Source organism: Semicossyphus pulcher, unplaced genomic scaffold (genome assembly GCF_022749685.1).
Source record: "Semicossyphus pulcher isolate SPU_LCO1_2020_fin unplaced genomic scaffold, fSemPul1.0.p SCAF_6, whole genome shotgun sequence".
Lineage (NCBI taxonomy): Eukaryota > Metazoa > Chordata > Actinopteri > Labriformes > Labridae > Semicossyphus > Semicossyphus pulcher.
Window position 1 is genome coordinate 17,904,346 of NW_027211737.1, and position 11,992 is coordinate 17,916,337.

An 11,992-nucleotide genomic window follows, 5' to 3' on the forward strand; every position below is an offset into this window, starting at 1 on the left:
GCAGCATTTCAATAGCGCTGTCCACTGACTGTATGGAGTCATGAATAACATCTATAGATCCATTAAACTGAGCTAACAATGGTCACATTTCATATCATCTTAATAAGAGGCAAAGGGGATACTAATAAAGCAGAATATGGAAACCTAGTTATTTAGCTCAGACTCCCACACAGAAAACACAACACTGTAACACACACAAACACACACAGTACATTATATACCAGAAGGGGAAAACAGATTTATCATAATATTATGCTCTCAGACATTCAGCCTCTCTGTAAACAAGAGATTGTTTACAGAAATCAACAACTTGGTGTCTGGTGCGACTTTCGCAGAAAAAATCACAAGCAACGCCCAGTTAGTGACGTGTTTTCCATCACCCAGCAGTGGTTGGTCTGCCAGAGAAGGTAGGCGGAGCTAAGTGGCTGCTTTTACGGTCTCTGCAAGTGTTGCGAGTAAACAGTAATCTACTATGGCTGAACAAACAAAGAAAAGATCGATGACTACAGATACAACTTCAAAAATAAGTGAAAATCCAAAGAAAAAGAAACAAATTGGACGCTCAGATGAAGGCAAACAGTCTAAAAAGGAGGCGACCGTCAGCGAGGAAAATCATCAGTTACAACCGTGACAAAGGGAGCCAACCATGGACGTCTGGTTAAATTGGTTAGTGTCCTCTCACAATTACCATTTATCACCAAAGGTGACGCCAAAGAGAACACAACTGAAATCTTCGAGATTAGACTTTTATGCCATGACTGTAAAATGCTTGTTGTTTGCTTTTTCAGGGAGGACGGGGCCTGTGGTCAAGACATCCATCAGCCCTAAACCACTTCTGTAGCAGGAAGATGAAGCTTTTACATGACATTAAACATACATAGACTAAAAAGGCAGTGTGGTTTCAAATTCTATCAAGAGAGGAAAACAAGACTTAAGAGAGAAGAGGTGAAAATTAAGATGTAGGAGGGAGAATTAACCAGCTTAGTTGAAACAGGGTGAAGTCGATAGGCTCAATTAGTCTTACATTTCTGGAATTTACTCTAAGCATCGGGACACGAGAGGACACAATGGAGTCTCAAAGAGCAGAGAGTCAGACCAGTGGGAGAGGAAGTGGGTGGCCTGTAACGCCAAGATCGATGTGTCCGTGTGGCCAACAGTGGTGGGTGGGACGTGTAGTTTATGGAGGGAGTGTGAGTTCAAGGAGGTCAAATCCAATACAAGACAGTAAAGGTCTGATACCAGAGGGATACCAGGCTGTTACATTCAGATTAAAGAGACAAAAAGGGTGAGAAGGAAGTAAATATGACTTAAAAACATGAGAAAAGAAGACAGAAACACACCCAGAGGATGACTTTTGGCTGACTGACTACTTGGACAGCCACAGTCTCTGTGATCTCTGTGAAGAGCCTCATCTGGCACTGATGTTTGTTATGTTACAAGACTGAGTGTGACTCTGATGTTTCTGTCTCCATCTCCCTCGTCAGTGGGGACTGAGCTGATCTAGCAAATCGACCTCTGCCGGCACACGCTTTTACATCCAAGACAAACAAGGACAAGTGATTCGATACACCGCCGCTGCAGAGCTAATTGATGAGGGTGATGAGCATGCCATCTGTCATTTCAAAAATTCACCACCTTTCATGAGCTCAGAGAGAAGTGCCGAGAATAACATACAGTATTTCAAACACATTTGGCTCCATTAGGACTAATACAGAGGGAGTAAATGTTTTCTCTAACAGTTTGTTTTATAGATCTGTCATCTGAAAGGAGTTTATGAGTAAAATCATAAAAATAACTATCTCAGTAGTGAATTTACTGATGCATCCCTTTTTTGAAAGGATGCAACTCTTTCTGGATTTATTGTCATGCAGTCCGGTGTAATAAAAGTAACACTACACACACTCACTACTACAACCTGAGTGTCTTGCCTTGTCCAGAAAGATGCATCCCTTTCCTAAAAGGATACCAAGAAGAAAAAGCTTTACAATCTGTGTTTTCATTTCACATGTTACAAACATGCTCAATCACTTACTCAATACCAATTTTAAAGCAGAGCTTTTCTCCTGAATAAATAAAGAATCTAAGAATTATAAAGAATTCCGGGATAGATATCTTCTGTACGCAGCCTTGATGTATTAATGGAAATAACATATCCCTGATATATCCATCACAAATCGATCACCAACATACTATGATATAAGCCAGAGCGTTTAGACACAGAAGCTGCACCTCCAGTTACACATGTATGCAAACATTCACACGCACATTCCTGAGCCAAACCCAAAAGGAAGAAAAGCAGAGTACTTACAAGAGAGAAACTGTGCCTTACCCGGTTCCTATGTCTTTCCTCAGACTTTGCAGGACAATAGAAATGTTTCAAGAGAAAGAAACGAGGGGAGGAAGCAGCAGAGGGTCATTCCATTCAGGACTAAACCCCGCTGGGTGGAAAGCAGAGTAAAACGACTTACTGAGAGAGAGGAGGACAGAGAGGAAGAGGGAGGGGGCGGGAAACCAGACAGCAAGTGAGAGGGTGACTGGAAGAGAGAGGAAGAGCCAGTGTCTCAGCGAATGTACGGGGAAAAAAAGACGGGGAGAGTCGGCACCATGAGAGGAAGGCAGAAGGAAGTAATGGAGCTTGTTTAAGCTATGGCGGTCCTAGTCTGTCCTTACATTGTTTCCACCGTTTCAGGACCATGGACAGAGCACTACCTTTACTGTAAACGAAAAACAGCAGCTGGGATGTGAAAAAAAGACTAAGAGAGAGAAAGATATAGAAAAATAATATGGCGGGATAGCACATGCAGGAGGATATGTGTAAAAGCCTGCAATAATTGAACTCCAGAAGAAAGAATATCCGATGATAATGAGTTTAGTCATATACCAGAGGAGCCGGAGTCAGTTTAAACCATCAGGTGATGATCAGATGCTGATACAGATCAATGCACTTGTTTGTGAAATGAAGAGACGCCTTAACTTGCATTCTGAGAACTTCCAGAGTTCAGTTAGACCCAGAGGAACCACTGACTGGAAGACTGGTTCCACTATCTATGAATTTTATTTCTAAACCTCTTCACAGTTTCCACCAAAAGTCCCCCATGTAAGCCACTACTCACTTGAGTGAAATTCAAATAAGAGTCTGTGTGCTTGCAAATTGAAGCCACCACTGGAACAGTCGAATCAACGGGCTGTGATCCCACTTTCACAAGCAGCAGCAAAAACAAGGCAGGCGAACCCAGAAGAGAGGTCACACTGAAGTGAGAGGAAGCACTGCCACCTGCTGACTGAACGCCTCTGACTGCAAAAGCTTCAGTAAGCTGCTAGAAATCCAATCTCAGACTAATTTAGAACAAGATGCACGTGGAAGGAAAGGCAATTTACAAGAGAAGGCTTATGAATGGTGAAGGCTTAAGGTGTGACACTGGTGCTAATGAGGAGTTCAAGTAATTGATTTAGGGCTCAGGTCAGTTGTAAAGAGAAAAGAATCTCACGGCTCACACACAAAGACTGACCTGATATTTGAGTTCAGGTGTGGGTTATTGGAGTTAAGATTTTTGAAACCTTTTCTCAATTAGGCAAGGTAATGAAACAACCAGCCACGTCAAGGATATCAAGTCAACATCGATCTCTATCTAAACACATGATGTGCCCGAGCTGAACAATGTGTTCTCCTGAGGAGGTCGATAGAAGCTCTTTGTTCCCCTGTCAGAGAGGGGAGGGCAGGTTAATGAATGTGGGAGCCCAGTCACTGATCCATGTTTGTCTAACACCATAAAGAATGGGATGCTGTGAAAGAGCCTGAAGGCAAAATTACGTATAAATTACATTTTGATGAACACTAACAACACCACTGTGATACTGAGGAATTGCTCACATTAGCAGCATTAACATACACTTAATTTTCTGTAGGCAGGCTCACACAGTGCCCCTTTTCTCACTTTCTCTTAAATCCTCCTCCCACAGACGGACTAGCTGTGAAAGGAAATGTTGAAAAAACCCACAAAGACAGGCACATATTCTTTCTCTAAGCTTTAAAGCAGTCATTAAGTCAAATTAAGGGCAAACAATTTGCTGCTTCATAAGATTAAAGTAGAATGCATGGCAGGCAAACCACTTATGTAATGATTACTGAAGTTTTGTGCTTTAAACAAAGTATTTAGCAAAAGTTTAAGAGGTTCTGAATGACAGACAGTGTTTGGCAGTAGACTTTTAGATCCACTGAAGCAGCTGCCTAAGTGGGAGTTCACATATTTATATGGGGAAAGTTTGCTGACAATGGAGAAAAAACCTGTTGAGTCAGTGGCTTAAAGATCTGACCTTTGTTAACGACTTCTTTCTTTCATGGCATGTGACCACAAGTATACTTGTTCTTTGAGTGGTCGCCTGACATCAAAACTGTATCCTTACTCTACATTTCACACAGATTCAAAGAAGTTTTTCTTTCAGTGTGTTTTATATTGTATAAATTCAATAATCAACTTACTCTGTGCCTGACAAACTGTTTTTAAGTAAAGTTTGCTTAAAACATATGTTACGTGAAGATGATGAAGAGGGAGCAATACATACAGAAGAACAAAAGAACTGAACTGGGGTGAAGGTTGCTGCTGTTGCTGGACATTAGCATACTGTCATTGTAGGTTACAATAAACCATTCTGCAGAAAATATGTATACACACACAAACACATACTGTCCAACACACACAAACAAATACTGTCCAACACACACAAATCAAATAATGTATTCGAGTAAATCAAATACAAATATACCAGGAATATCCCTCTCTTACTTACTGGAAGAGGTGAGCTATAAAGCGCTCACATTCTTTCCCAGTCTATATTTAGTGATCTGACTTTCAAATGGAGGCCAGAGGAATATATAGCCCGTCTCAGTCTCTGTAGACTCTGTCTGTGAAAGACTGGGGCAGAGGGGTTTTGGGATGATGCCAGGGTGATGTGAAGAATAATGGCCCTCCCAGGCTTTTCCCACAGCCTTTGACCAAAAGCACTTAATACGGCCACACAAGAATAAGTCCCGTTGGAAAGGAGAGTGTTGTGTGGTCAGGAGGAAGCTGAATGGAGGCCCAGTTGCATGGTTCTATTAGCATATTCCTTTCTGTTTTCCAGCTCTACAAGGCAGGCGACACTGCCCTCTCCTGGATGACACGGAATCTGATATACATTAAAGAAAGAGGTTGTGAGCTCAGCCTCAGACGCCAGCTGTGATGAACATCAAATGCCAAACACATATCTAGGCTGGCCTGAGGACATGCCTTTCCCCTAGCACTGAACACACCTTTCACCTCGCAGGAATCTTAATAACTAACTAAGATAAACACACTTTCATATGTTTGCCCAGGGCTGTATCAGCCCAGCCTTTATTTATCAAGGTTAAATTCTGTCCATTGATGTCTTGCATCAATGCCTCCTGGGTGTATTATGCTCAAACAGCTTGCACTTAGACTATAACAAGCATGCCATGCAGCTTAAACTTTCCATATAAGTAGCTGCTCCCTCCAGCTGCCCTTACCAGACTGATCGTTCATCATGCGGATGGCTTTAGCTTTGGCCAACTCCAGAGCTGTGACCCATCTCTGCCTCTCCACTTCTGTGCTAGCCTTCAGGTGGTACGTGCGGCCGCCGCTGCTCAAGACAATGTTGCAGGCGTCTTCTGTGTCGATGTGTGCCGTGGCCAAGTTGATTGTTCCACGACACGTATGGGCCATCTCTGCCTGCGTCCTGCAACGAATACCAGGCAGAAAAAGAGACAGAAGGGCAAAGAGAGAGAGAGAGAGAAAGCAGACACAAGAAAGAGCTGAAGACACTAGTCTCAGTACTCATTTGTCATTGCAGGAAGAATAGCACAACTGTCAGTCTTACGGCAAATAAGCACAAGCAGGGAGGTGAGGAGGGACGGAGAAATGCGACAGAGTATGAGGATTCACTTTGAAAGCCAAGCAGCAAAAGAAGTATTGAGTTATTTTCAAACACAAACTTTCTCTGTACAACATAATTTATATAACACAAACCTGCATTAGCTTAAGTCAAACAAATGGGATAGTTTAAACGTCTATTTCACTCAGCATGACCTGCCTGCCCTGCTGTGAGAGTGCTGAATTGTGGGTATTCTGTGTAGCCTCCACTAAGACCAACTGTTGCACATTCAGTGGGCCACAGTAGTCTAGATAACAAGGCCATTGTCTGGCTCAGAGCCTCTGTAGTGAGCAAAAGCAAACAATGAATAACAGTGTGAACAAAGAGAGGACAGAGTGTAAAAAAAGAGAGAGAGAGAGAGAGATAGCTAGGGAGAGAGTCAGAGCAGCAGAGCAAGAGATAGGACAAAAAGCAAAGGCTAGAGGAAAGAGCTGTGCATAAATGTGCTGTGCATGTGCATGCCAAATGTACAGACTGTATGTTTCCAGATTAAATCATCCAATAAAACAACACCAGCACAGAACAGCACTGCAGCAGAATGTTAATAGTGTTGTGCGTGAAAAATACCGTAGAGTTTATTAGGGGCATAAACATGAGGCAGTTATTCCACATCATAACAAGTTTTTAAATAACGTCTTTGTTAAAACGGCGTTACTATAACTAATGAGATTAACTGGGAAAAAAGAAACATTGCACTTACAATTCTGTGGTGGATAACTGGTTTCCTGTCATTCTGTCACGGTTAGACAAGCTAAGCTGTGGGAATGCTTCATCATGGCCCTCAGGGGGGGCTGCGGCTTATGCAGGTCTACACTGTGTCCACAGACAGCTGATTTTGCTGATTAACACCCTCAACCAGAGAACAGCAGCTAATCAGCGAAATCACATGCTGTGTTGGCCGTTTCATATTAAACAAAGCTTTCCTCAACTCTCAGTGTCACATGAATGCTCATCCATATTCTTGGAAAACAGCAACTTTCGAAGCAATCATGTGAATGCGTCTGTATTTATCTGTGGGTGCTAACATCCATTCATTCGTCCACAGGGAGCCCTCGCTGCCAGCAGCAGCTGCCTCTCAGCAGCACTAAGCTCTCGACCGGCTCCACTCTCTGTTGACACTGACAAGGTGGCTGCAGCCTCATTAAGTCACAGGTTGAAGTGTGTTTGTAAGGTCTGCCAGACAGTGATTTCCCTCACACTGCTTCTACTGGTTGAAGTCAAGTCTTGTTATAATGCCAAAGCAGAACAAGAGCTTCAGTGTACTGCTCTCCTGCTGGCGCTCAGTGCACATCAGTTTTGGAGAAAAGGCCGCGCTGAGGCCATGCGAAGCAGTGCGGAGGGCGGGCAGGGATCCTTAGTATCCCAGTTTCCAGCCGAGCCCAGCCAAGCTCAGCTGCAGAGTCCTGGCTGTAAGTGGGTCAGCAAACTGAATGTGCTGCCGATGAGTAAGACGAGATCCACCACGCTGATCGCTTCTGCCCTGTGGGGAGGCGAGGCCATGCAAAGGCCATGAAATTACACAGTCAAGGATACTACAAAAGCTGGGAAAGTGAGATAAGGACTACAGGGGAATTAAGGCACTAGTAGGGGAGGGGCAGAGGTGAGATGGGGCAGCTGAGAGCACGAGACAGGGACCTGCATGATGCGCTGAGCCAGGAGGGAATTTCAGTGCTTTACCTGTCCGTCCCCTGTGCACATATCCTCATAAAACACATATCCACCGATCTGGAGCATGTAATGACAGAACAACAACCAGTGAACAACACAGAATAACCAGCCATAAGCATGACGAGACATTCACAGACAGGCAAGGGATGTAGGACCAAGAGCATGAAGTTGTGGTTGGGGGCTAGCTATCACAAGACACTCAAAGCTTGGGAACATGGCGTTCTTGAGACAAAAAGGAAACATAAGACAAGATAACCAAAGCATTGACACAGCATCATGGACAGCATGACATGGCCTGCTGAAAACTGAAAAAATGAGATGGTGAGAATGTGGCCAGAACTAATGCCCCCTTTAATGTCACTCATCTGCTCGTACCTTGACAAAAAACACACAGACCCCCTAGACACACACACAGAGACACTTTTACACGCACAAAAACACACTACAGCCTACAACCCACGAGGAGCCCATTAACAAGATTAGATCACAGCATACACATCTCTTGCTCCAGCCATTCTTCTGCTGCGCCAGGCTAGTAATCATCACCCGGGCCAGGCTCTACCCTCCAGCTGGGCCCTATGTTGGCTAACTCACCACTCTCCCTTCACACATTCCCCCTGCACCCAGGAGCCGAGTGTGCCAGCAGTAACACCATAACCTGACTCTCAGCAGGGACACAAATGGTGCCGAACCCCCGCTGAGCACTTAAATTGATACGATCTTGTTACTCGCCTGCAGCTGAGAAGGAAAAGTGGCAGGCTTAGTCTACTATGAAAGACGGGGCCGGATCCACTGATATGGCAGCTCCAATAGCACTCAAAGCTTTAATGCCCCGTAATCTTCCCTAAAGCACCACGCCAGATTCACTTGAAGGAGGAGTAAGTAGTGCTGAGAGTATTAAAACCGGGAGAAAAAGTCAATTAAGAAATTAAAAATGAAAGAAGCGCAGTGCAGAAAGGACAGAGATCTGGTCACAAGAGCACAATGAGGCTCTTTCTGTGCATTAAGCTAAAGAAGACCATGAACAAGGCTGATGTGGAATAAAAGAAAGCCAGCCTTGCAGTGTTGGGGGCCAAAAGTAATCAATAACAAGAGCAATGTTGAAGTCATTACATTTTAACAGGCGCAAGTGCTGAGTATGTCAGTCCATCCACAGAGTCAGAGCATTGATTACGATCCTCCATTGCCCTTTGCTTCCTCAGCTACAAGCTTAAGACACACCAGGCCTTGGGAATGAAAGTGATCCCTCAGTTATTGGTCGGCCCTTTAGACAGTCACTATTGATTTGAATATAAACTGGCCTTTTACAAAGGGCAAACTAATATTGAACACTGAAAATCACTGATCAATGCATGATGGTCTACATGTGATTAGACGGAAGTCACTGTCAGCTTTATAGTACATCCTCCTGAGAATTTAATCCAATATGAAACTTCTATCAATTAAATGAATCATACATTTATACATAATCAAATCCTTAACAAGGGGGCCACATGTTTCTTAAAGTTCAACAAAGCTAATACTAACAATTTTAGAGAAAACAAGCACTAAGTGCAAGTGAAGAGTTATTAAGTGGCTTTAGTGAAAGGCTTTTTATATCTCTCAGTATTCACCTCATAACTGTAGGACAGGGAAAACAACATGGAGACATTTCACTGACATGTTGTCACTTTTGTCTGGCTGTTTCTCTTTCACTTTGCCCACAATAGAAGTGCAGCCAGTCGGCCCAGAGAGGGCACAGACTGAAGCACACAAAGCCTGAAGTCAGACACACACAATGTGATCTGCCAGGCAGGAAGACAACAGTGAGAGGGGACGACACATGCGCTTCACTGGCTTTGTGCTCGGATGTCGTCGGGCTACCTTTACTTCAGGGATAGCAGTCACCTTACAACATAATGGACTATTAATAAAGGGTAGAGGCAACAGGCGTCTTTCCTTTCACCACCAGTGACTTTGGCTTCACTACCTCTGTGTCAAATAACAGCGCTGAAAAAAAGACAATCGGGCTGCTTAGGAAAGTGTGGCCCTGGGGTGGCGATGCTGTAGCATGGGATGAAAAGAGCTCCAAATGTGGTTCTCATCGAATTTTCTTACAAGCACAATCAGGGTAAAATGGTTTCTAAGCAATCTGAAAATGTGTGTTTATGAAGGTTGTATTTATGACTGTTGGAGCAGCAGGGAAGCATTGGAGTCTAAAAGGACTCAGACTCAAACCTGGATACTTACAAGAATTTACTCTGCAGAGGAGCGTTCAAACGAGGCAGTGAATCCCTTCCTGCTCTATAGCCATTTTTTGCTCCTTAACCATCCAGTGAAAGATGACATTTGCAAAGACAATTATTTATTAGCTTTGTGTCTCTTTAATTTTACAACTGCAAATAATTATAGGACACATTGAGCTAGAAGCTATTTTTCAATTGAATCTGATTTTGAAGGGATTTAAACTTTAAACAGTCAAAGCTTAGACTAAATGTACTTTTAGCAGAGGAAGATTGACTCCAGGGTGCGTCCTCATTCTGCTGTGAACTATTTAATTAAGAAACTCGGTCAGACGGGGGAACAACTGTTGGAACAAAAAATACTTTATCTTTCCTTTATGTGGATAATACAAAAGTAGTTCCTGGTGTGGCATCATTAATTGCTTCGCACCCATTCCATAGTGCAAAAGGTCCAAATATTGGGTCTTTTCATGAACAGATATTCTATGGAATTTAAAAACTTGGGAATTTAGAAATCAATGTTGAGCTGTAAACCGTTCCTAGTCCAGTGTGACCTATAAGGCAATAGAGCAGTATTTTAATGTTGACAGAAGCAGTTAAAGAAAGCTGGTTTAACATGCAAGAGCCATGCAATGAAAAAATGAAAGGTATCAAGCGCTTGTGTGCCAAAATAATCACAACTCAGAGGTCCATTTATGTTTTTTTCTCCAGACCTTTCAATCACATCTCAATCCTATCAGCATATTGAACTGACTCAGGTAAAAGATCTGAAAATGCTTGGAATTCAACCTCTAAGTTGAGACAATTTTGTCACATATACTGTTTGCAAGGTCAAGACTGAACTTCCTCAGACAAGACCATGTGACAGTTATTTCAACTGCTATAAGGTTATATTAAGCTACGACAATAATCAAATTGTTGTCTTGAGGAAATTCACTTTGTTTTCACCATTCGTTGCTTTTAACAATATATGTTTGTTAAAAAAAAATTAAGCTTTATGTTCAACTCAAGGAATTCAAGTTGCTTTTATGACCTATTACATTTTAATCAGACCTTTATGTAACTTTATAATATACAGGAACCTTCTGTGTTGAAGCAAAGTAACTGTTTATGTTCCATTTATTGTGTCCATGCTGTGCCTCTTAACACACACCTGTAGGAACATGACTCCCTTGCCAGAATGACCAGTGCTACAGGTGTTTGTTAGTCTATTATACAGCTATCGTTCGATTTCAGCTAGAAACTGTGAGATCAGAGTGAAGACATAATGATAACAACAGCGACTATCTCTTGGCACGCACCTCGTTGCAGTGATCAGCTTGTTCCAAACAGTTTGATACCGTTCGCGAACTTGTGCAAAGAATTACTACATTTCGAAATGTTTTTATACCTTTCATAAGTAATTACATTTTAAAACAATAACATTAAGATAAAAAATAAATAACTAAGATGACTTTAATTAATATACGTTTAAAGAATTGTTGCCGTATTATTATCAGTAAGGAGCGGACAGCTATACACCTGTCATGAGCCCATCGACTGAGGCTAGCGTGCTAGCTTAGTTTTCTAGCAAACGTCAGTTACTATTGTAGCCGTATTTCTGCCACTTAATTGAATTATAACCATTGCTATATGGCTTGTATGTGTGAACCTTTCTGTGTCAGTGCCTTTAAGCAACATGCAATAATTCAAAGAAAACGTGAAGGTTTTTGTTCCAGTCAGCTCGAAGTAAACAGACAGCTGACTCTTTGACAGCTAGCTTTAGCCTGCTGCTAGCCAGCTGAGCAGCCAGCTGTAATGATGCGCTGACACAGAGATGTGACTCACTGTGCGCCCAGTTGGCGTTTGTTTTGACAAACCTTGTACAATGTGTTTGGAAAATTTACCTGTAATATGAAAGCAGGCCATTGCTGAGGACAAACCATCGCCGCTGGTACCCTTTCAAATAGTTGGTCCATTTAAATAGCCAGCCTTTGTAAGTGTCCGACCCTGGCGCCGGGGCCGCGGCAGAGGCGGATGCCGAGCCCTTCCCTTGCTCGCTCATCCTCCGCTCCGCCGCACGCCGAGGGGTGCAGGATAAACCGGGGACAGCGGGGACAGGGACGCTCGCCCACCGGGACTACCAGAGCGAGGACGTGAGCACTGTAGGCTGAGCTCGGCGGAGAAGGGTTCGG

The 11,992-nt window shown here is 43.1% G+C and overlaps 1 protein-coding gene across 1 annotated transcript in view; it reads right to left on the reverse strand.

The window, feature by feature from the left end:
• Nucleotides 1-11,877, reverse strand: part of osbp2b (oxysterol binding protein 2b) — a 42,461-nt gene extending 30,584 nt beyond the window's left edge. The window contains exons 1-2 of the mRNA XM_069683193.1: nt 11,705-11,877; nt 5,525-5,733 (exon numbers count right to left, since the gene is read on the reverse strand). Coding sequence (XP_069539294.1) covers nt 5,525-5,733; nt 11,705-11,862 — 367 coding nt within the window. The 5' untranslated portion in view covers nt 11,863-11,877. The remainder of the gene's footprint in view (nt 1-5,524; nt 5,734-11,704) is intronic.
• Between the last annotated feature and the right edge of the window lie 115 nt (nt 11,878-11,992).